At 43.5% G+C, this 26,317-nt stretch overlaps 1 protein-coding gene across 1 annotated transcript in view; it reads left to right on the forward strand.

The window, feature by feature from the left end:
* The window catches only part of NIPBL (NIPBL cohesin loading factor), a 1,064,356-nt gene that overhangs the window by 1,010,037 nt on the left and 28,002 nt on the right, over positions 1-26,317 (forward strand). Inside the window, 3 exon segments of the mRNA XM_030191924.1 lie at positions 538-645; positions 23,403-23,603; positions 24,860-25,006. Of these exon segments, the coding sequence (XP_030047784.1) occupies positions 538-645; positions 23,403-23,603; positions 24,860-25,006 (456 nt within the window).

The following is a 26,317-nucleotide window of genomic DNA, read 5'->3' on the forward strand; positions in this document are numbered from 1 at the left end:
TGTCACCCCCCCCCCCCCCCCCCCGCGCTACGGCCCCCTCGACCCCCCTTCCGCGAACCTGTCGACACCCCCGGCCCGCCGAAAGCCACCCCCCACCACCGTTGTGGACTACCTGTGCTGACGGGGGACCCAAACCCCCGACAGCCGAAGAGCTGTTGTGCCCTTCGCGTTGCTTCCTCAATCATCTTCTCTGCAAGTTTCTCTGCATGCGTCTGACACACGCAGAGGAACTTCCAGAGAAGATGATTGAGGAAGCAACGCGAAGGGTACAACAGCACTTCGGCTGTGGGGGATTGGGTCCCCCGACAGCACAGGTATTCCATAACGGCGGCGGGGGGCAGTTTTCGCCGGAAGGGGGGGGTCGAGGGGGCCGTAGCGCAGGGGGGGGGAGAAATTGCCTGCCTAGGGCCCGTTTCCTTGCCTTCAGAAACGGGCCTTTTTTACTAGTATATTATATTACACATGACAACTTAATTTTCTATGAAGTTGATTAGCAGTTAATTTTTATGGGTTTTTTTGTCTTGTTTTGTGTTTTAGTGCGTGCCATATTTAATAGCAATGGGAACAGATCCAGAGCCCTCTATGCGGAACAAAGCTGACCAGCAGCTGGTGGAAATAGATAAAAAATACACTGGATTCATTCATGTATGTATTTCTCTAAATTCCATGTCTTTGGTTAAACAGAATCCTGTCATTGCTGTTTCAGTGAGGCTGACTTATTAATACAAAATTTGTAGAGATACCGGTGTTTATTATATGTCTTAAATGGATGAAAATGGTAGTTCTGTTTAATTCCTTTCTTCAAGAAAAAGCAGTACATTATATCCTGACACATGGCTGATGTCATCCAAAGTAGCCCAAGATGGTGAGAGACATACAAAGCTCTTAAAGTTCAAGAGATTTCTAGAGTGGTAGTATCACACTTATGCAAGGCTCCGCATGTCTGTGAATCCACATCTTTTTAACATGGGACCCAGAGAACATATTTCTGCATGATTTAAGAACATAAGAAAAACCATACTGGGTCAGACCAGTGGTCCATTTGGCCCAGTGTCTTGTTTCCAACAGTGGCCAATCAGGTCACAAGTACCTGGCAGAAACCCAAATAGTAACAACGTTCCATGCTACCAATCCCAGGGCAAGCAGTGGCTTCCCCATGTCTGTCTCAATAGCAGACTATGGACTTTTCCTCCAGGAACTTGTCCAAACCTCTTTTTAAGCCCAGATACGCTAACTGCTTTTACCACATCCTCTGGCAACGAGTTCCAGAGCTTAACTATTCATTGAGTGAAAAAATATTTCCTCCTATATATTTTTAAAACATTTCCATGTAGTTTCAATGAGTGTTCCCCGGTCTTCGTACTTTTTGAATGAGTGAAAAATTGATTCACTTCTACTCATTCTATGCCACTCAGGATTTTGTAGACCTCAATCATATCTCCCCTCAGCCATCTCTTTTACAAGCTGAAGAGCCCTAACCTCTTTAGCCTTTTCTCATATGAGAGGAGTTCCATCCCCTTTATCATCTTTATTGCGCTTCTATGAACCTTTTCTAATTCCACTATATCTTTTTTTTTTTTTTTTTGAGATATGGTGACCAGAATTGAACACAATACTCAAGGTGAGGTATTATATTATTCTTAGTCTTTTTTTACCATCCCTTTCCTAATAATTCGTAGCATCCTGTTTGCTTTTTTGGCCGCTGCCTCATACTGGTCAGAAGATTTCAGCTTATTGTCTACAACGACACCTAGATCTTTTCCCTGGGTGCTGACCCCCCAAGGTGGACCCTAGCATCAGGTAACTATGATTTGGATTATTCTTCCGAATGTGCATAACTTTGCATTTGTCTACATTAAATTTCATTGGTTGCCCAGTCTTCCAATTTCCTAAGGTCTTCCAAAATTTTTCACAGTCCAAACGTGTTTTAACAACCTTGAATAGTTTTGTGTCATCTACATTCTGATCATTTATAAATATATTAAATAGCACCAATCCCAGTACAGATCCCTGTAGCACTCCACTATTCACCTTCCTGTATGGAGGGAAATGGCCATTTAACCTTATCCTCTGTTTTCTGTCCAGTAATCAATTCCTAATCAACAACAGAACATTGTTTCCTATTCCATGACTTTTTAATTTTCTCAAGAGTCTCTCATGAGGAACTTTGTCAAAAGCTTTCTGAAAATCTGGATACACTACATCAATCGGCTCACTTTTAACCACTTTTATTCATACCTTCAAAGGAATGAAACAAATTGATGAGGCAAGACTTCCCTTGGCTGAATCCATGCTGACTCTGTCTCATTTAAACCATGTTTGTCTATGTGATAGTGATAGTATCTGAGGATCTGAAGGCCGTAGCCAAAAGGTTGCTAGGCTGTATAGAGAGAGGTGTGACCAGCAAAAGAAAGGAGGTGTTGATGCCCCTGTACAAGTCGTTGGTGAGGCCCCACCTGGAGTATTGTGTTCAGTTTTGGAGGCCGTATCTTGCTAAGGATGTAAAAAGAATTGAAGCGGTGCAAAGAAAAGCTACGAAAACGGTATGAGATTTGTGTTACAAGATGTATGAGGAGAGACTTGCTGACCTGAACATGTATACCCTGGAGGAAAGAAGAAACAAGGGAGATATGATGACGTTCAAATATTTGAAAGGTATTAATCCGCAAATGAACCTTTTCTGGAGACGGGAAGGCGGTAGAACGAGAGGACATGAAATGAGGTTGAAGGGGGGCAGACTCAAGAAAAATGTCAGGAAATATTTTTTCACAGAGAGAATGGGGGATACTTGGAATGCCGTCCCGAGGGAGGTGGTGGAGATGAAAACGGTAACGGAATTCAAAAAATCGTGGGATAAACATAAAGGAATCCTGTTCAGAAAAAATGAATCCTCATAAGCTTAGCAGAGATTGGGTAGCAGCACCGGTGGTTTGGAGGTAGGGCTAGTGGTTTGGAGGTGGGGCTAGTGCTGGGCAGACTTCTACGGTCTGTGCCCTGAAAATGACAGATACAAATCAAGGTCAGGTATACATATAAAGTAGCACATATGAGTTTATCTTGTTGGGCAAACTGGATGGACCGTACAGGTCTTTTTCAGCCATCACTTACTATGTTACTATGTGTTCCATAATTTTATTCTTTACTAGTAAAAAAGGCCCATTTCTCTAAGAAATGAAACGAGCGCTAGCAAGGTTTTCCTCGGAGTGTATGTTTGAGAGAGAGTGTGTGTGAGAGATGGAGTGTATGTGTCAGAGAGAGAATGAGAGAGACAGAGTGTGTGTGTGTGACAGAGAGTGAGTGTGTGCCCCACCCCCTCTCTCAGGCTCCGCCCCCACCCCCCTCTCAGGGCCCCCCCTTTATGGTCTGAGGACCCCCTTCCACCCCCACCTTTCTGGTCTCAGGACCCCCCTCCCTCTCCCCTGCTGCCCCCTCCTCCAGCCACCCATGTCCAGCGACCCTCCTCTCCCCCTGCCCCCCCCTGCAGCCACCCATGTCCAGTGAACCTCCAGCCACCCATGTCCGGCGACCCTCCTCTCTCCCCTGCCCCCCTGCAGTCACCCATGTCCGGCGACCCTCCTCTCCCCCTGCCCCCCCTGCAGCCACCCATGTGCAACGACCCTGCTCTCTCACCTGTCCCCCCCCCCGTCCCCCCCCCCCGTCCCCGCAGCCAACCAGGTTGTGTAGTTAATTCTTCGGGGCAGGCAGGAAAGATCCCCGGTCCTGCCCTGGCCGCTGCTGGCCCCTCCCCCACTGCCGGATCGCTGTTCAAAATGGCCGCCGAGATGTCTAATGGCGGACTCGCAAGACTTCTGTTGAAGTTTTGGAGTCCTCCCTTGTAAGTCTTGGCGGCCATTTTGAACAGCGATCCGGCAGCGGGTGAGGGCCAGCGTCAGCAGCGGGCAGGCAGGACTAGGGATCTTTCCTGCCTGCCCCGAAGAATTCACTACACAGCTTGGCTGGCTGCAGGGGGGGCAGGGGGAGAGGAGGGTCGCTGGACATGGGTGGCCGTTTGATGCCAGATTTGCGCGTGGCAGTGTGTGTGTGTGGGGGGGGGATCAGCTGTGAGTGACGTCAGCCTGGCTACGGAGCCTAGCTCAGCAACACCGAAGGAGCCACGGACACAGGCAAGACATTAGAACGTTGGTGGAGGAGTGGCCTAGTGGTTAGGGTGGTGGACTTTGGTCCTGGGAAACTGAGGAACTGAGTTCAATTACCACCTCAGGCACAGGCAGCTCCTTGTGACTCTGGGCAAGTCAATTAACCCTCCATTTCCCCATGTAAGCCGCATTGAGCCTGCCATGAGTGGGAAAGCGCGGGGTACAAATGTAACAAAACAAAAATAATTATTATATAGGATAATAGTTTCCACTGTTTTGCCCAGCACTGACATTAGGCTTGCCGGTCACTGATTTCCCAGATCACCCTTGAAAACCTTTTTAAAAATTGGCATTACATTGGACACCTTCCAATCTTAGGTACTATGGACGATTTTTAATCATCTTTATTAAGTTTTATCGAACAAAGAAAAGAAACACAATGTCACACTATCACATGTAAACAACAGTTGCAAGAAGAACTATTCCCCAATCCCACTTCCTGCCACCCTTAAGCAGTTAACAAAGAATCCAGTCAGTGAGTTACCAGTTTCAGCAACAATATTCAAAAGATACTAAGAAGTTGGCGTTCAGTTCCAACATTCAGTATTGTAAAGCATTCAGCAGACCACAGCATAATCGAACAGTCAGTGAATCCAAAAATGGGATCCAGATCTGTATAAATTGGGCAATTTTTTTACAACTGGCCCACAAAATGGAAAGGCACTCCATCCAGAGCAAATGGTGCATTTGATTCCTCCAGAGCTGCAAAGATGAAGGCCCAAGGTGTATCCACTGCAGGGGCGTAGCCAGACAACAAATTTTGGGTGGGCCTAGGCAAGAAGTGGGTGGGCACCAAGTGTTCTTCCCCCTCCCAACCACCACCAAAAAAAAAAATTTCAGCTGGCGGGAAAGTGCTTCTTTCCACCTTGGTAGTATGCAGCAGGCATGCTCTGAAAACTGAGCGTGTGCAGGTGCCAGTATCGTGGAGAGTAGCGTTTTTGTTACCATCAGGGGGAAGTCTTCAGCTGGCTGAGCTTGAGATCCCCATCAGCTACCGCTAAATGTGTGCTACTGTTGGGTGGGCCTGAGCACTAAATGGGTGGGCCCCAGCCCACCCAGGCCCACCTGTGGCTACGCCACTGATCCACTGTAACAGAATGCTCCATTTCACCATCAAACAGAATTTGTGAACGAAGACTACCTGTTCCTTACTAGTCAATTAAGTCGACATCCAGGTCCAATAAATACAATTTCTACATTTGGGGCATAGTTACTCTAAATGGTCCTAAAACCCGCCCCAAAAATGAGCAATATCTGGACAGGATCACTAACAGTAGATATAAGTACCATCCTGTCCACATTTAGGACATCTCGCAAGTCTGATGTGCCACATTTTATGCACTCGTCTAGGGCTCATATAAAGATGAAACACTTTATATTGGATTTCCCGAACTAGAACGCATTCAGTGAAATCCGAGGCCCCCGATACACCCTCTCGAAATTCACCAGGTGTATACTGATCAGCTATATCTCGAGACCACTGTTGTATAATATGTTGAAAAGGGTAGGTCAAAACAAAAAAAGAGAGCAGAATTGTTCCCCTAGTAACAATCCACAGAAACAAAAACAAGGGAGGGGGCAGTTCAATGTAGTTCCAAAACTAGTGGTTTATTGAAGGATGACAACTAAAATGACTCAAAAGACTCCACACAGTCCTACGTTTCGGCACCACTTCTGCCTGCTTCAGGAGTAGAATAATTTGTTCAGCCACAGATGACAAATTGCAAAACATAAGGGCAAAAACATCCAATAATTCAGCATCCAAAGAGCTGATAAGCAAAATGACAAGGCAAAAAAATGTTTTGCAACATCTGTGTCTGAATAAATTGTTTGACTCTTGAAGCAAGCGCAAGTGGCGCTGAAATGCAGGACTGCGTCAAGTCTTTAGTACTAGATCAGTAGGGCGAACCCTAGAAAATACAATACAGATTCATAAAACTACCAATAAAAACTCCTAGTTAAAGCAAAATAGTGGAACAACCATACATAGGCAAACTTATGAAATATTAAAACTGCGTAAAGGTAAATCAATTATATGGTTTCTCCGTATATTCAATACTTTATACACTAGAAAAATTAGTAAAATGGGGGAATGCCTGAAGAAAGAGCTGATGGGCTGGGAGGATATATGAGAAGTGGAAAGGCAGCGTGTCGAGGCTGAAAGGAGCTATAAATATGGCTACTAACCATTATGTAAGGAGAGTAAATAAAAGCAAGAGAAAAAGGAAACCAATATGGTTCTTCAAGCAAATGGCTGATAAAATAATTGCTAAAGAGTTGTTCTCGAAATACAGAAAAACTCAAGAAGAGGAACACCGGATGACAATGAAAGAAGTCAAGAGGGAGATACATCTGGCAGAAGCGGAAGAACAAATGGCTAGAAATGTAAGGAGGGGCAACAGGAATTTTTGTGGTATGTTGGTGAAAGGAGGAAGACTAAAAATGGAATTGTGAGACTGAAAGATGCTGTGAACTGCTATGTGGATAATGATGAGGAAAAAGCAAATGTGCTAAACAAATACTGTTCTTTGCCATAGAAGAAAATCCTAGAGAAGGACCACTATTGACTGTCAAAAGTATATATGAGAATGGAGTGGATATGTCACCATTCATGGAAGAAAGTATTTATGAACAACTTGAAATTGTAATGGTGGACAACGCCATGGGATCGAACAGGATCCATGCCAGGATATTGAGGGAGCTCAGTGAGGTTCTGGCGGGTCTTACAAGATTTGTTTAATAAATCCTTGGAGACAGGGGAGGTTCCATGGGATTTGAGAAGAGTGGATGTGGTCCACAAAAGTGGTGACAGAGAAGAAGCTGGAAACTACAGGCAGGTAAGCTTCACTTCGGTTATTGGAAAAGTAATGGAAGCGATGCTGAAAGAAAATATGATGAATTTCCTGGAATCCAATAGATTACAAGACCCAAGACAACATGGTTTTACCAAAGGTAAATCATGCCAAATGAATCTGATTGAATTGGATCGAGGACATGCGCTAGATGTAATCTACTTACATTTGAGCAAACTTTGAAACGGTTCCTCATAGGAGGCTCTTGAATAAACTTGACAGGCTGAAGTTAATTAGCGGGGTTTTAAAAAGGTCTGGGCAGCTTCCTAAAGGAAAAGTCCATAGACCATTATTAAATTGATTTGGGGTCAAATCCACTGCTTATTTCTGGGATAAGCAGCATAAAATGTATTGCATTTTTTTGGGATCTTGCCAGGTATTTGTGACCTGGATTGACCACTGTTGGAAACAGGATGCTGGGCTTGATGGACCTTTGGTCTGTCCCAGTGTGGCAATACTTATGTACTTATGTAGTGTGACAAGGCGGTGGCTGTGGTCAGAATGATGCTAGGTTGTATAGGGAGAGATGTAATCTAGGGTCGCAGGTTATCAGTGGGAGTACACAGCCTTTCTGCTGCGGCTCAACCACATGCTATTAAGCAGCCCACACTGCAGCCGGAAACTCTCCTCTGGTTCTCCTCCTATAATACCAGCCTTTTTTTTTTGTGCACAGAAGTATGGGTCCTGATCCAAAAGTCCGTCTTGCGTTGGTGGTTATAGCGTTGTGCCACGCACATGCCCACCTCACACAACTACTGCCCTCCCTCCAAGTCTGACCATCCAGTTTCACTCTGCCTTGTCTTGCCCCCCCCCCCCCCCCCATATGCACACAAAGGCACCGCAGTGGCACACAGGAAAGCCTGCTGGCTGCTGCCAGTGTCACAGCTCCTCTACAGTGCCCTTGCTGGATCAGGATCAGCCTTTTGTTAATGCCCCTCAGGCCTCAGCACTCCCCCGTGGCCCCACAAGAGCACAGTGCTAACATATGCAAGCCCAGCTGTCTAATCCTGGGTAAAATAGATAATGTACTGCTTGGTGAGGGTGGGTTCTTCAATGCCTAGGGGGGAAAAAGTATAGTTAATTAATGATTAAATAAATATACCTTCCCCCCCCCCCTAAACAGTAAAGAGCCCCTCCCCACTCAGAAACCCACCAACAATACATTTTAATAGTGCCTAGGTTAAAAGTGGTGCTTAGATGTCAACTTTGGCTGTATCAGCTTTGGCCAGTGCTGGGCTGGCTTGTACGTTCGGAGTCCTGCATATAGCAGTCCGGTTTAAGATGGGCTGTAGAGAGCTTTGACGGAAACGCCAGTAATTTGGAAGGTGAGGACAGTGCCAGGCAGACTTTTACAGTCTGTGTCCTGCAAATGACAAGACGGATTTGGATAGGCTGGAATTAGCTTTGACGGTAACTCCAGTAGTTGGAACATAAGGACAGAGCCAGGTGGACTTCTGCTGTCTATGTCGAAAAACAACAAAGGAAGACTATGATCTAGTATATAATATCACATTCATTGTTGATTTAATCTTGAATTGAGAATGATTGTGACTATTGGGCAGACTGAATGGACCATTCAGGTTTTTATCGCTGATCACTTACTATATAATAGAAACCTGCCTTTATTGTTTATACGTTTCCACTATAGTCTTTAATATATAAATATTAATAGTGCTCAGAATGAACTTGTGATACCCAACAAAGGGGTAAAATATGTTCATACCATCACAGCACTGTGAGATATTTGTTCCACCAATTACTGTTCATTCAATAAATCCCAATCTATTACCGCTGGTTCAAGATTCAAACAGGAACTAATGGCACTTATCTTTGTCTGATTGCTCACAGTAAACTGCTTAAAATTCTCCACTTTCTTGTTGGGTTCGTCATATGCAATCACCAATAATGTGCCAAAATCCAATTCACCAATGCCAAAAGTCTTGGTCCCAAAAACTTATGAAATAGCCACGTTTTCAGCAGGCCAAGTGCTCTCACCCAAATGTAAGAATACTTGGTCTGCTGTCCTCGGAGAATACCTGCTACAGGCAAGTAACTCATAGCTAAGCATTGCATCATGTTACATTGCTGACCTTCATGCTTTGGTGTAACCAGATGCATGAGTTATTGCACATGGAGAAGAATATCTGTAGAAACTGCAGGGGTATTGTTTACCCTTATTTGGGAAGTATAATTTTCCCTGTTAAATAATTTGGAGCTTTAATGGACCTATTTCTTCAAAGGATGGGGGAGGATTGTGATATACTGGGTGAGATTAGTGGGGTTAGAGTAGTTGGGGGAGATTGGTTTGTAAGGGAGGGAGAATTTAATGAAAAACTATCATAATTCTCTTGTGTTGTTTCACAGTTGTCCATTGGAAGCATCCTTGAAATTTTTGCATTTGTATCCCACATTTTCCCACCTCTTTGCAGGCTCAATGTGGCTTACAATACATCACGGATAGTGGAAATGAGAAGAGAGTAGACATTTGGTGTTACAGAAGGATTTTGGGTTGCATGGTAATGGAATACATGATAGTAATAAAACAGAAGGCATTAATTTACATTTCTGGATATATGTGAGAGTTTCACATGCTTTGGTCTTTGTGGTATATCTTGTCAAAGAGATGGGTCTTTAGTACTTTATGGAAGTTGGTCAGTTCATAGGTCGCTTTCAGGTTACGTGGCAATGCGTTCCAGAACTCCGCACTTATATAAGAAAAGGTTGATGCGTGCATTAATTTGTACTTTAGACCTTTACAGTTGGGGAAATGAAGATTAAGGAATGTGCGAGAAGATTTTTTAGCATTCCTGGATGGTAGGTCTGTCAGGTCTGACATATAGGCTGGGGCATCGCCATGGATGATTTTATGTACTAGGGTACATATGCGTTCTTTGGGAGCCAGTGTTGCTTCTCTCGTAGGGGTTTTGCACTCTCGTATTTTGATTTCCCAAATATGAGTCTGGCTGCCGTGTTTTGGGCTGTTTGGAGTTTTTTGAGTATTTGCTCTTTGCAGCCAGCGTAGAGTGAGTTGCAGTAATCTAGATGACTGAGTACTAATGATTGTACTAGATTACGGAAGACAGTCCTCAGGAAGAATGGTCTTACTCTTTTTAATTTCCACATTGAGTGGAACATCTTTTTGGTTGTGTTTTTCACGTGATTCTCAAGTGTTAGGTGCCGATCGATGATAACTCCAAGGTTTTTCAAGGTATCCGAAATTGGTAGGTTTAAGTTTGGTGTGTTGATGATGGTGGTAAATTTGCTCGTGTTATGTTGAGAGGTAAGTACTAGGCATTGGGTTTTTTCTGCGTTGAGTTTTAACTGAAAGGCATCTGCCCAGGAGTGCATGATATGTAGACTTTGGTTGATGTCATTGGAAATTTCTTTTAGGTCTTGATTGAATGGGATGTAGATCGTTACATCATCGGCGTAAATTTATGGGTTGAGGTTTTGGTTAGATAGTAGTTTGGCCAGGGGTGTCATCATTAGGTTGAATATAGTCGGTGAAAGGGGAGATCCCTGTGGAACTCCACATTCAGGTGTCCGTGCGGCTGATGTAACCAAATTTGATGTCACTTGATATGAGCGTGTGGTTAGGAATCCTTTAAACCAGTTAAGAACATTGCCTCCGATGCCGAAGTATTCAAGGATGTGTAGTAGGATTCCATGATCTACCATGTCGAAGGCGCTTGACATGTCGAATTGTAGAAGTAATATATTCTTGCCGGTTGCAATCGTTTGTTTGAATTTCGTCATGAGTGTAACTAACACTGTTTCAGTACTGTGATTAGAATGAAATCCTGACTGGGAGTCGTATAGTATTGAGAATTTGTTTAGATAGTCTGTGAATTGTTTGGTTACCATTCCTTCTGTTATTTTTGTTATTAAGGGAATGGATGCTACTGGTCTACAGTTGTTTAATTCACTTGCATTTTTCTTTGCATCTTTGGGTATGGGGGTGAGTAGAATGTTTCCTTTCTCCTTTGGGAAGAGTCCATTTTGTAGCATAAAATTCACGTGTTTCGTTAGATCTGTTATGAAGTATTGGGGGGCCGATTTCATAAGTTTATTGGGGCATATATCTAGTTTGCAATGAGATTTGGTGAATCTTTTAAGCGTTATGGAGATGAGATCTTCCGATAGTATCTCAAATTCATTCCAAATCCTATCTGCTGGGTATACTCCAGGGTTTGGGTGTAGACAGTCTAGGAGTGCAGCGTATTCGATGGGGCTGGTAGGTATTTTGAGTCGCAGTTGTACTATTTTCTCTTTGAAGTATTTCGCGAGGTTCTCAGCTCCTGGTGTGTCTTTGCTGTTATTCGTGACTGGTGTGGTGTCTAGTAGTTTATTCACGAGTTGGAAAAGTTTTTGTGTGTCCTTGTAATTTGGTCCAATTTCATCTTTGTAGTATAGTCTTTTGGTTTGTCTTATGGTGTATTTATATTTTCTTTGGAGTTGTTTCCATTCATTAAGTTGTGTGACTTAATAAAAGATACTTTCACATAACCCCTCTACCCTTTTTTTTTTTAATAAATCTGGCAGAGCACTTGATGCAAAAAGAGACAGGAAAAATTACCTCAGTTGCAGTGTTCTTTTATCTTGCTGAGTCACGTTCCATTGTTTCTTCGGCTTTTTGCTTAGGATCATTGTCCTGAAAATAAAATCTTCTTTCCAGTCTCAAGTCTGTGACAAACTAAAACATATTTTCCACTGAGATCTGCCTGTACTTTCCAAAATTCATGTTTCTCTCGTAATGCTGCCACTACCACAGCAGCATAGTCATGGGGGAGGCCTGGGACCCTCCATTACTGTGTAACTGGTGGAGATCCTCAAGCCCCACGAGCTGAAGAATTCTGAAATCAGCTGAGAACTGAAGAAACGTGCCAGCAGATGCAAAGCACAAGAAGTGTGTTCAGTTTTACAGGAGTGTATTGGGCAGTGACTCTGGTTCAGATTGCTGCTGCTGATTGCGGCACTTCTTCAGTACTTAGCTCGCAATCTAGATTTCTTCAGCAGGCAGGGCTTGGGGATTCTCACCAGTTAAGGTATTTTTCATTTGAAATTTGGTAAGTGGGGAGCAGGGGAGGGAGAGAAGAGGAAAGGGAAAGCAAGGGGAGGCAAAGAAGATGTCACCCATGTTAATCGTTGCCCCCTGTTACCCCCCCCCCCCCCCCCCCCCATTCAATGACAGGGGAAGAGAGATGAGATTACAAATCAAATCTGTCCTGTGATTTTTTTTGGAGGGGGGGGATATCTCTATCGCGCATTTCGGGGAGGAAAGGATAAGCTTGGAGTATGTGCACAAAGGGAGGGGTTGAGAAAACTAGAGGGGTGTGCACTTCGGGGGTACACCCTGTGGAGGTTTTTCTGGTTTGAGCCTCTGTAGCTGCTGATATATGGGTTGTGAGGGGAACACTGTATTGGTGTGAGTCTGGAGGGTGTTTAGAAAAGCTATGTGTATGTGTGTAGGGCATGGTAGTTTGAGATAAAGTATGGGGGTATGTGTTGGGGAAGCAAGGCTTCAGAAAGAGAGAGCTAGGTGAGCTGTGCTGGCGGAGTTGTGAGAGAGTTGTGGGTAGGGTTGCCAACTTTTTAACAGAAAAACCCAACATCTTCCCTGCCCCACCCATGCCCCGCCCCGTGCTCTGCCACCAAGTCCCTTGTTACACCTACTGTTTCTTTTTTATGTTTAAACTGTTTTATTGACGATATGCATAATACAATTCAGCTTGGAGTATTCATACAACATGGATCAGTATACAAATCGACATTCCAAAAACATGTTCAACCTCGTCAATCACTTTTTTCCATTTTCTCCCCGCCCCCCTCCCCTCCTTACAACTGTTTATATTTCAGCGATTTATTATAATTATGTTTCAACAGTTTTATTGATGATGAAATAACATGGTGCAACAAATACCATAAAATATAAAACTGCAACGGTATGATAGATCTTCACATATAAGTAGTAAACAGACCATCAACTTTTTATGTACTTCCCCCCCCCCCCTCCCTCCCCTCTCTTCCATCCTCCCTCCCCCCTTGTTTCTGTGTAAGCCAATCAATATTGGGGATAGTGGGTTTAAACGTACATACCATGTATACTGCCAAGGCATTTCACAATAGACTGAGGAGCAAACTTCGCCCCCATGGACTAATTCCTTGTATATATTGGCCCCATATGGACATGAACTGTTTTTTCCTTTTCGGGGCTCCCTTCGCCTCTCTGGCTTCCCAGGTGGCCAACTCATGTATCTGGTTCCTCCAGTGCCAATGCCCCGGTGGATCCGGGTCTATCCACTTCTGTAGAATAGTCTTTCTGGCCACTAAACATACCTTGCGACACCAAATTCTATTTCCTTTCGCCTGGGTCGCGAAAGCTGCTTGTGTGTCTAAGACATAATGATCCCAGGTCCCACCTACTGGGACCTGTGTTATTCTAGTTAGATAACTCTGGATTTGTCTCCAAAAGGCACGTACCTTTGGGCAGCCCCAGAAAGCGTGATATAAGTTGTGTGGGGCTTGATTGCATTTTACACACCTAGTATCACTTGAGGCCCTCATATGTCCCCATTGTTGCCCTGACATATATGCCCTCATGACCACCCTGTACCCACACTCTCTTAATCTCTCATCTATGGTGAGTGACGGTATGCGTCTCAATGTTGCCCCAATGTCCCATCCTTTTAATGACCTCCCCGAATCTCTTTCCCATCTTTGTATGATAAATCCCAAGTTATTTTGGGGGCAGTGGGACACAAGCGCTCTGTATAAAGTGGAAACTGTCATTCCCGTTATCTCTAGGTTTTGGAAAAATGTGCTGACCAGATGTCCAAGTTTCCATCTTAGGGCATGCTGATTTAGATGTAGAATGTAATGCTTGACCTGAGCATAGGCAAAGCGGTCTCCCCAAGTATTCCCTATCTTATCTTGTAATTCCTCATATGTTAGGAGATTCCCTTCTGGTCCCATCAGGTCCTCCACCCTTGTGATTCCTTTATTTCCCCATCTTATAAATGTGGCATTACTCTGCCCTGGCTCAAAATTCGGGTTTCCTCTGAGTGCTAACAGTTCCGACGTTGTCGGCATGCCCCCCATGTTGGTAGCCAGCCTTCTCCAAGCCATGCGCATGGGTTGTAACAGCCGACACCGTCTGAACTGGGTCGGAACCTGTCTCTGATCGAGATGTAGGAGGGTTAGAACATCATAGGGGGCAAAATATTCTCGCTCCACCTCTATTGGTGTAAATATATTTGATTGGCCTATCCAATCTCCTATATGTCTCAGCAGGCAGGCCTGGTTGTATAAGGCTATATCAGGCAATCCCATCCCCCCTCGGTGCCATCCTCCCAGTAACGCTTTAAACTGTATCTTGGGTTTCTTTTTTCCCCAACAGAATCTACTGATAAGTTTTGTGAGTTTCGCCAGGTCTTTTCGGCGTAATCGAATGGGGAGCGTTTGCATGAGGTATAACCACTTAGGAAATATCACCATTTGGATTAGATTTATCCTGCCCCTCAAGGACAAAGGTAGGCCAACACACCCCTCTAGTTTGGTTCTTGTCCCTTCTAACAAAGTGGTAATGTTTAAGTCATGCAATTTCTCCAATTCCATAGTCAATTTTATCCCTAAGTATTTAAAAGATCCTTCCGCCCAGCTTAGTGGAAAACTTTGATCCCATAGTGATTTCACTGTTGCTGAGGAAGCTAAGGCCTCCGACTTTGTCAAATTCAAGCTAAATCCTGCATAGTCACCGTATTCTTTCATCAATTCCATGAGGTCCGCAAAAGACGTCCGGGGTTCCGTCAACAATACCAATAGGTCGTCCGCAAAGGCCGCTAATTTAAATATGGTCCGACCCACTCGGACACCTTGCACTGTTGGGCTAGCCATTATATCTCGAATCAGCGGGTCCAGTGACAAGACAAAGAGTAACGGGGATAATGGGCACCCTTGCCGGGTTCCTCGGCATATTGGGAACTCCTCTGATTCCATCCCATTAACTTTCACCCGTGCTTTTGGATTACAATAGAGAGCCCGGACTGCTGACAGGAATCTACCATCAAACCCATATTTTTCTAGTGTGGAGAACATAAATGGCCAATACACTTTATCAAAAGCCTTTTCTGCATCAAAGCTTATAAGTAAAGAGGGGGTGTCTTTCTTCTGTCTCGTCTCCAATGCCCCGATTATTTTCCTTAGATTCTTAGCTATAACTCTGCCCTCCACGAATCCAACTTGCGCTTCGTGCACTAGCTGAGGTAGTACTTTTTTCATTCGATTGGCTATAAGTTTAGCTAATAATTTAATTTCCACATTAAGAAGTGATATGGGGCGATATGATTCTGGTTGTTGCGGGTCTCTACCTGGTTTTGGGAGCACCACTATTTGCGCTACAGACAAAACCTCCGGCACGCGTTCCGCATCCACCATTGTATTAAAATATTTGGTGAGGGTCGGTGCAATGAGCTCTCCCATCATTTTATAAAATTCTATGCGCATGCCATCGGGACCAGGCGCCTTAAAAGGGGTACCCTGCCTAATAGCCAGTAATACCTCTTCAGCTGTAATTGGTTGGTTCAACTTATCCTTATCTCGTTGACTAAGAGTTGGAAGATCTAAATTATCTAAGTACAGGGATCCCGGCATGACCTGTTCCCTTGGCTGCGCATACAGTTCGCTATAGAATTTTGCAAAGGTATCACAGATTTTATCAGCTGCACATTCTATTGTCCCCTGGGGCCCTCTGATTTGCAATACTTGTCTTTTATTCCCTCTCGGGTTAGCTAGGCGTGCCAGAAGGCGCCCTGCTTTGTTTCCAAAGCGGTGTAGCTGGAATTTGTAGTATAAGTGGGACTTAGAGGCCCTTTGGTGTAGAAGCATATTCAATGAGGCTTGGGCTTCTAAAAGGTTGCTGCGGTGGGCTTCTAGATGTGTCCTTCCATATGTCTGGCGTGCCTTACACACTAATTTACTTAAACGAAATATTTCTCTATTTCGCGTCTTTCTAATGTGGTGATAATAACTGATTATTTCTCCTCTTATCACTGCTTTTGCCGCGTCCCAAAACAGAACTGGATCTCCTATGTGTTGTTGATTCAAGCTTTCATATTCCTCCCAGCGTTCTTTTAGTTTAGCTCTGAAGATGTCATCTCCTGCTAGGTCTAAGGGAAATTGCCAAGAGCTCCCCTTGTGTTGGTTTATTCCCAGCTCCCACTCTAAGTATACCCAGGCATGGTCAGTAATCGTGTAAGGGCCAATAGACACATCCTTTACCCTCTCAAGCATCTCTTCTGATAGGAGTATGTAATCTATTCTAGCCTGGGACTCATGCGCTCGTGCGTGATGTGTATAGTCCCGCTCAGTGGGGTGTAACACTCTCCATACATCTGTTAGGTCTAATGTCTGTCCCAACTTTTTCAGGCCTTTGTTGGAGGCCACCGTGTCTCTCCTCTGTCCCTGTGAGCTATCTATGGAGGCATCCCACACGGTGTTAAAATCCCCACCCACCAGGACATGTTCTCCCGGGTAAGAACTCAGGTGGCGTATCACCTGGTTATAAAAATGTCTGTCATATTGATTGGGAGCATATACATTACAAATTAGCAGCTTCTGACCGGAAACTTCTATTTCCATTAATACAAATCTACCTCCAGGGTCTGCTACTAATGGGCGTACCGAGGCCGCCACTCCTTTACGGAGTAACACTGCCACTCCTCCTTTTTTTCCTTGTGCCCCGGCAGAGATACATTTCCCCACCCACCATGTTTTTAATTTTGCATGTTCCTCTGGGCTGAGGTGCGTCTCTTGCAATAGAGCTATGTCTATATGGTGTCTCTGCAAATGTTGTAGGATTTTTGTTCTTTTTATGGGTGAGTTGATGCCTCCCACATTCCATGTGACTAGCCTAACCATGGTCTGTATGTAGTCTATTCCTCTGTTGGTGCTTTTTCAAGTCGTGTGTCTTCCCTGGGTGGGCGTCCCAGCCTGTGCCCCCCCCCCCCCCCCAAGTGCATCCTTTATGAGCATTTTGGTCCCTATGCATTACCCTAATCCATCCCCAATTTAACAGTGCTACCCCCCCCCCCTTCCCTACCCATTCCTCCCCTGCCAGCCCCCACCTACTTCTTGCTGGCACCATAGGTGCTCTACTTCCGTGTATCCGATCGAGGACCCCCTCAAACTCGCTGCAGTGTGTTTTCTCTCCCTTTACACATATTTAACGGCATTAACATCAACACTTGATGGCCCTAAGCATTTAAATATCATTTAAAGCATTCTTGAGCTATGCACGTTCTCCCTTTGCGTATACTAATCAACATTATTGTCAACATTTAACTTAAGTATCTAAAGCATTCAAACATCATTTACAGTATTCCGGAGTATTGCACATCTCCTCTGTGCTTCCGGACTCCATAACTGGACCTGGAGTATTTTTAGTGTTTAGCATCACGTCTTGGATGTGCTCGGCCTTTCACGTTCTAGCTGATCCACGAATGCTTGGGCTGCATCCACATTTTCATAAAATTGTACAGTTCCATTGTGTTGTACTCGTAGCTTTGCCGGGTATAATAGGCTGAACCGTATTTGTAGGCTGTGGAGCCTTCCGCAGATCCGGGAAAATTGTTTGCGTTGAAGGGACACTTTAGTGGAATAGTCCTGGAAACACATAATCCGTTGCCCTTTCATTTCTAGCTTCCCTCCATTCCTGAGAGCAGCTAGTATTTCCATCTTATGGTGATAGTGGAGCAGTCTGAGTATTACTACCCTCGGCCTATCGTTGAGAGCTCTCCTGGGACCCAGCCGATGAGCTCGTTCTATCTTTACTGGGCCCGCGGTACTTTGAGTCAACAATGTTTTAGAAAGCCAAGGTTCTAAGAAACCCCGCAGTTCAGCATCTTTTATCGATTCAGGTACTCCGACCAGTCTAAGGTTGTTCCTTCGAGAACGGTTCTCCAAATCATCCACTTTATCTTCCAGTGATGTCACTGCTTTCTTAAGGTGTTCAATATCTGTTGTTGAGTCCTGTGCCTTAGTTTCTACATCGCCTAGTCTTTGCTGTACCTCCTGCAAATCTGCAGAAAAGTTTGTAAACTTCTGGTCCATTCCGTCTAGCTTATCAATTATTTGTTGTAGGTGGTGGCTCATGGCCTCTTCCACTGCAGTTTTCACTTCTGCAACTATTTCCGAGGTCCATGCAGACTTCTCTGACGGGGATGGGGGAGAGCTCTTGTCGGCCATCTTCAGTCCCCCTCCTCTGGATTTCTCCGCCTCCTTTTTTGATCCTCGAGCCGCCATACAAATGTATTAAAGATGGCACTGTTGGGTTGAGGACCTGTTATTACTCCTGATAGGTTAGAATGCTGTTGCAGGTTGTGGATCCCTTCTACCAACTGTAATATCCTGTACTCTCAGGGCTGTATTAGAGAGTTTGCTGAGGTACTGCAGAAGAGAGGAAGATGTGTAGTTTAAGCCTCTCTGAGGTATGGTTTTCTGCCAGGCTCCTTCCCTCTACAGTTTATGCTGGCAGCTTGCGATTCTTTTTTTTTTTTTTTTTTTCTGAGTCTTTCAGTTGTCTCTCGATTGCAGCTCAGAGCCCCTCACTTCCTGTAATGGCTGCCAGCGTCTCTTTGTCTCGTTTTGCTCCCCTCCCCTTCTCTGGATCTCTAAACTTGCCTGGATTCGTGCCACCACCGGATCTACAGGTAATGCTGAGCGCCGTTCATCACCCTCAGCACGGGCTCTTATTTCGCCGTTCTCCGGTTCTGCTCCTCCGGTATCGGGTGCATGCGTTTTCCTGTGGGGGAGGGGTGGGCAGTCTCTGCATTCTTTTTCGCGGCTCTTGCTCGCTGGATTATCGGGCTTTTTTATTATGCGCGCATGCCTCCCGGTTTTAGCGGACTCCCGGGCCGATTTCAATCGCGCAGCTCACTATTGGGAGCGCGCTATGCGGGGGTCCACGATCAGGGACTCGTGGAGCTCACAGAGTTGCGGCCATATTGGCCGGCAGCTCCACCGGAAGTCCACTGTTTCTTTTTTAAAAAATTTTTATTTATAACCATTTAAATTTTTACAAGCGATAAAACAACTTGCCGGAAATACAGAGGAAGTAATATATAGGAATTATTTCAGTCAGGTAATTCTATTCTCTTCCTTAGACCACTAAATAGGGAGAGTGAAACAAGACAAGGAGATCAATTAAACAGTAAACAGAAAAAAAAGTGGTATTAACCTGATTATCCCCAGATATTACTCGTCTAATTCATTATTCCACATTGATCATCTGGTTGGCTTCTTCAAGGCCAATATGGTGTATAGTCAAATCATTTCATTGAAAACATACTTATTGTCCAATATTAGTTAGAAATAATACATCTGATTACATTCTTTCTCTTTTAAAAACCAGAAGTTATTTAACAATACATATACTTAAGTCTCTAATTCAAATCCCACTGATTTAAAGTAATCCCAGTTTTCACAGGCTTCACTCCTTTTAAAGTAATAATTAAGGACATATTTCTGAGGAAAACTTTAGGAGTCATACCCAGAACTCTGGGAAAAACAATCTCGATATTAATCATCTATAATAATATTCATTTTATTATTCAAAGTTTCTGGTCTATTATCATTTTCAAAATCATAACCACTTCTTGCTCATGTAAAATCATTTGTTATATCAGTTTTTCACTCTGAAAGGGTTCAGGTAAATTGTCCATGTAACTCTCTAATAAAATTATATCTGAAACAAAATTATTTACTGCCACCGTTAGATCCCGAAGCGCCTTCCAGATGGTATTCAGTGTAACCTCCACTGGAGCCGAAAACTCAAGTTGATTTCTCTTAGGTGTTTAGGAGTGGTTCCGTCGATTCGGGTTCTGCTGTAAACATCCTCCGTTTCAGCATATGCCTCTAACTCACTCCTCCACTCCTTTGGACATGGTGGTTGAATAATTCGGGAGCGATGGAGTTGTTTTTTCCAGGTCCAAGAGTGTCGACGCTCCTTCACCAGCGCTAATCAAAGGACTCGCCAACCCTTTCATCTGTGGGCAATTCGTCGCGCAGCGGTCTCGCACTTGCTGCTCAGGGGACAAAACGCTGGCCATCGGCGGCTGACCGCCAGTTGTCCCCTTCCTCTCAGTTAAGGTAACTGCAATTGCAGAGAGGAAATTTACATAAAGACTATGAAACTTCAGAGGGCAGCTGGGCCATTGGTCGCCATCTTACCACTCTCCCAGTTTGGGACACTCTTTGTCTGGTTTCTCCTCAGAGGCGTGTCTGATATGGGTAACCCTTCAGCATAGCCCTCTGAGTCATTGAAACACAGAAGCCCCTCCACCACTACAAGGTGGTGTCCTTTCGGAGGGGTACACCTACTGTTTCAACCTTTTCTCTCCCCACTCCTCTTCAACTAACTGTCCATGCTAGGGTTACCATCTCAAAAGAAAAAACTGCCACATGTACACATGTTCTATGATTATGCCTCTCCCCCATTTTCATACCCCTTTTCAGCATGGCTCCTCCGTGCCTCTCTGATATTCATGCCCCTTTCCATTACAGCAATTCCTAGACCCTAGACTCCCCCTGCCTAGCATCTCTTCTCTATGTCCCTGTCCCTCTCACTTCCCCTCCTCCCATATGCCCCCTCCCTGGGTCAGCCAAGCATTCTCTCCCTGTCTGGCATCTCTTCCCTCCCTCTCTCCCTCCCTCTGTGTTCCCAATGGATCCATCGGTTCTTTCCCTCCCCCCTCCATCCAGTCTTTCTCTCTTGTGCCCCTTAATTGGAGAGAAAACATCTTAATTACTCTACTTCCTCAATCATCTGCCTCTCAATGTCCAAATTGCCTTTGGTTTGGTGGCAAATCCGGAATGTAGTCATCATTGAGGTGCGATTACTCACAGTGGCTGTCAGGCTGTGCCGTGGCTGTTCCGGACCAGACTCAACAAATGATTGATGCTCACAGGCTGCCTCTGCTGCTGTGGCCCGCCTACAAGGAAACAGGAAGTTACATCAAGAGGCGAGCCATAACAGCAGAGGTCACGTGGCTGGCTGGTGAGCCTGGAGGAGGAAGGAACTTAGAAACTTTGAGTAAGTGTGAAAAAAAAAAGATTATGGGAGGTGGTGTAAGGAATAATTAAGTCAGATAAGTAGAATCACAAGTATAGTAAGCTTTGTGCGCTAGAGTAAGAATTTTGAAAAGAAACCGAAATTTGATAAAGATCCAGTGAAGTTTAATGAGCAGTGGTGAAGCGCAATCATATTGCTTTGCATTACAGAGAAAGCAAGCAGTGCACTTTGACGTCTTTTAATTTGAGATAAAGGAATCCCCGCATGTAAGAATGTAAAGTCAAGAATAGGGCAAAGAGTACAAAGCCAACGAAGAATAGCAAAACCTGATTGTTGGACTTCAGAAATATGCTTAGTAAAAGAAAGTTGTGAGTCCATCCAAACCCCAAGATAGCGAAAACAGGAGACTGGGACAATAGGTTAAAGAGAACAGGGACAGGCACAGGATGACCATGCGTGCCAAAAATCCTGCAAACTTGTTTTGTCTGGGTTAAGTTTTAATTTGTTCCTGAGCCAGTTGGGATTTTGTTCAGTCTCAAGAAGAAGAAGAAAACTGGGGTGTTGAACCTGCTGGAGGGTGAGGGGGGAAGAAATCAAGCTTGAGGAGTTCAAGCCAAGCTTGGAGAGTGAGACTGCTGAGAAAGGGGTTAAAATCTGAGCAGGAGGGGAATGTTGGGGGGGGGGTAGAGCCTGAGGCAGGAAGGAGCCAGGCCTTCATGATGGGGGAATTCTATACAATAATATTACAAAAGAGTGCAGAATTTTGCAAATTTGAAGATACTGTGTACAGAATTTTTTAATTTTTTACACGATATTTTTTTTCAGAATTCCGCCCAAGAGTAATACATGTATAGATTTATTCAATTACTAAATCTTCAAGCAAGATCCAATTGAAAAGAAAAATCATAGGAAAATGCTTAAAACATTAAGGAAATGTAGTATTCCATTAGTCCACAAATTTTTTGGGGAAAGCCAAAAGAAATATATAGAGTAGAGTTTCTATTATCTGATCTGATGTAGATGGGACCAACGGATAATCAAAAAATTGGATAATACATAAGTGGATGAGGGATAAAATAGAAGTATATTGAATGAATGTACTGAGGAATGATGGAACGAAATGAGACTGTACTGTATTTGTAAACACTAGAAAAAAAGGCTTCAAAAGAGCGAGGGGAAAGTACTAAGATTGTGCCTGCTGCCCTTAGGGATTCACCCATGACAATTGCTCCAATACAATCATGAGCTTCCAAAAAATCCAGCATTTTTTGGACTCATGGAACATGTAATTATTGCCAGCATATAATATATGATATCGAGAAGAAAATTTGAAAACATGGGTTGCACCAAGAATCAGGACTCTCAGCTGCAAAACAAGAAAATTCTTACAGTCGGTGTTTACTTTAGAATCTATTTAGACAAATATTTCTGAATTGGGCCTTATCAATGCAATTTGCCACTATAAATGCAAGGTCCAAACAAATGTGATCAGTATTCAGACTTTGGAGCAACAGCTTGTGAAGGCTAATCAAGTGTTAGGTGATTATGCACTGCATTTTAAAAAATCTTCAAGAGGCAACTTTGAATTTAATGAAGGATAATATATTAAGTTTGGAACACTATGAGACAATTAACTTGAGTATGTATAATTTTCATAAATTGCATTAGTACCTCCCAAATTTGAGAGAAGTTCTTCAGGTTCCAGAAGAATCAGTGCCTCCACTTTCAAAGGGTCTTATGCACAAGATTAAATCATTCTTCACAGTTGTCTGTCCCCAAGCCAACCTGAATATCATTTTATTGGCATGCAAAGAAGTGCCATAAGCTGAATGTCTTCTGATACTTTGATGGTTTGTGGCTTAGGACTTCTGAAAAACTGACTCCACAAGAAGTAAATATAATTGAATGAGGACTTTCTGCATTTATGACTGAACTAGGAAACTAAACTGCTGAAGTGTGCTTTCTACAAAACAGCTTTTTAAAACTACTTTCTTTCCTTGTTAAATCTGGCCTTTCTTCTTCTGAGGATACATCAGATTGATAAATGCAGCCTTCCCTTCACCAGTATCACTTTCCATTTGTATTATACACTACATATGTGGGAAACATTTTTATTTTTTGATTTTGTAGTATTTTTTTTCTGTTTTTGATACAAGAGCACTTAGTTTCAAATAATATGTTCCTTAAAATCTCCCACCGAAATAGTGTTAGAACAAAGTCATAAAGAAATTAACTTTCACCAGTAGTATTTTCCTAAAGTGTAGAGATTTTTTTTCTTAATTTGTGTATTTTGATTGATGTAATTCCAAGTTATATGCATTCTTGCAGATGAAAGCAGTGGCTGGCATAAAGATGTCCTACCAGGTACAACAGGCAATCAACTCTAACCGAAAAGATGTTGTAAGGGGTTTTAGACAAGATGAGTCCTCTACTGCTTTGTGCTCACATCTTTACACCATGATCCGAGGAAACCGCCAGCACAGACGGGCTTTTCTCATTTCATTACTCAACCTCTTTGATGATGCTGCAGTAAGCATACTATTTTTGTTTTACCTTTTTACCTTCTTTTTATGCTAACTCAGCTTTTCCCACAACTTAGTTTCTCAGTCAGTCAAAGCCTGCCCTGACAGAGGAGGCAGTCTGAATCTGAAATGGTGTGGGCTTCCATTCATAGCTGCCAGAAAATTTGTCCTTATTAGACTGAATAGATTCCACACTCCTGTTTTTAAAAAGCAGGCATTTTAGTTACTCCACAGATCACAACCCTCTTTGGAACCCAGTACATGCGTGTTGTTAAATCTACTTGGAGGTGTCATTAAGTGGCCCTTTTATTGAAGCTTAGTGCATGCTAACCAACATTAGCACCCACTAAGTGCAACAGCTTAACCTATTTTATACCTATGGGCCACATGGCACTTAACACACACTTATGTCTGTTGGCGTGCACTAAGCTTTAATAAAAGAGCCCCTAAGCTTGTAACTGTTACCTGTGCATCGCCATCAGCTTCTGATGGTTTAGCAAGCAGAAGTGTGGTTTGGGACATCAGCATGAGCCATTGGTCTAGCCCAAATAACTGTACTTTAAAAGTGTAGCATGTGAAAATAAAAATCAACAAAGAAAAAAAATGCTGATGACTTTTTATTGGACTAAATTCATATCTTAACCAGTTTTTAGGAGTCCCTTCAGTGTAGCTCCCAAAAGCTAGTGAAGATACATTGGTCCAAAAGTATATATTTTTTTAAATCTTTTTATTAATTGATAGCTTTTTATGCTCAGATTTTTTTTAACACACAGGATATGTAAGATTTTTGTAATACATCGGGGTACAAATGTAACAAATAAATAATATGAAGCAAATATAATTGACAAAAAAAACCCCATACAGAATCATTTTGCTATACCTTGGAAGTAGGTTGTGAGAGGTGACAATGAAATTTCTTGGGAGGAGGGTTGGGGAGGTTCGAAGAAGCAGTTTAAAATAGCTACAATATAGTTAACCTCATCTTCCGTGAGAGGTGGGGGGGGGGTTTTAGCCACTGATGAGTAACCTTTTCATATCTAAATTGAAACATAGCACTAAATATGAGCATGTGTCAGGAATAATTCTCTGCTACACAGTGTGATAGAAGCTCAAGTCCAGTAATTAACGATTCTAAAGGAATAGAGTTTTGAACCCAGCAAATCACATGACTTTTATCTCCACAAAATTCTGTATTCATAGTCACAATTGTTGTAATCAGTGTATTTATAAAAAATAATGTATATGTGTATATTTTGTTTGCAGAAAACAGAGGTGAATATGCTGTTGTATATAGCAGACAATCTAGCCTGTTTTCCTTATCAATCACAGGAGGAACCTCTCTTCATTATGCATCATATTGATATTACATTGTCTGTTTCTGGTAGTAACCTGCTGCAGTCATTCAAGGAGGTAAATAAATCTTGGTCCTAACATTTTTTGTATCTCCTGAAAGAATTCCTATAATTATAACTATTCTTTTTTTTCTGTCTGATCAATATTATCATCCCTGTGTCATGTGCCAATTCTGTTGTCTGTCACATTGTTAGCACTTCATTACAATCCTATCCCAGATGTCTGTATTGGTCTCTTTTTAAAATTTTGCATATTTCTTACATTGTGTAACTCTTATGTCCTGTATTCTCATTATGTATATATATATATATATATATATATATATATATATATATATATATATATATATATATTGTAAAAGATCCCACCGGCATCTCGGGGTCCAGAGGATCTTGCCTGCCTGGGACCGGCTGTTGCGCCCACAGGATTCCTGTCCAAACCTAGTAGTCCACGGGAGTCCTCAGGGCAGGCTTAAAGAAATCAAACTCAAAAAAGTAAAAATCAACAAGTTCCTTTTATTTTCAGGGATTCACAGTCCAGCAAGTTCAAAAGAAAAACAGCAGCCCTTCAAAACAGTCTTCTCCTGTTTTCCTCTCAGGTCCCACGCACAGCAGGGTAAAAAAAAGGAAACAACTCAATCCCCGCTGTTTTTAGAACCAGGGGGAGCCACCTTAAACAGTCCCAACAGCCCGGCTCTCCTGCTCACCACCTCCCCCCCCTTTGGGAGGTAGGTGAGCGTCCGGTTGCAGTCCACAGCTTCACAAAACAAAACTCTGCAACTTGCTCCCTCCCGGCTTTGGAAAACAGTTCAAACAAACACTTCTCCGTGCCTTAGCACTCGGTTCAAAGCACCCAGTTTCCTCTATCTGGGAGCAGGTCACTTCGGGGGAGGGAACAATCCCCTCCTCCACACACTAGCACTCCTTTACACACAGTTCAAACACAGACTGAACTCTTGTTGGGGAAAGGAAAAGGTCCCACCCTTTCTGGGTCACTCTATCAATGCACTGACCCTCCTCCCGCATGACCCTTTCTCTTGCCCCTGCCAGCCCAGCTGGCACACCACGAGTTCACCTGTTTTTTCAGTTTTCTTCCTAAGGAATGAGCCCAGGCTGTGAGGTCCATGGGTTCCTCAGGGCTCTCCTCTTTTTTTCTCTCTCCGGCCTCCTGCCACTCCATAGACTCTTTGTCCCACCCCCTTTTCAGCTGTTCCTCGTGCACTTGATTATCTTCCAGGGGCCCCTCCCTAGCCTTGCTGGGGAAGATAATCTCTGTACCCGGGCTTGCTCTGGGGCTCCTGGGTAGTGTAGTCTTTTTCTCTCCTCCATTTTTCAGGGGGCACTAACCGTTCTCTTCTCTCTCTTTCTC

Source organism: Microcaecilia unicolor, chromosome 2 (genome assembly GCF_901765095.1).
Source record: "Microcaecilia unicolor chromosome 2, aMicUni1.1, whole genome shotgun sequence".
NCBI lineage: Eukaryota > Metazoa > Chordata > Amphibia > Gymnophiona > Siphonopidae > Microcaecilia > Microcaecilia unicolor.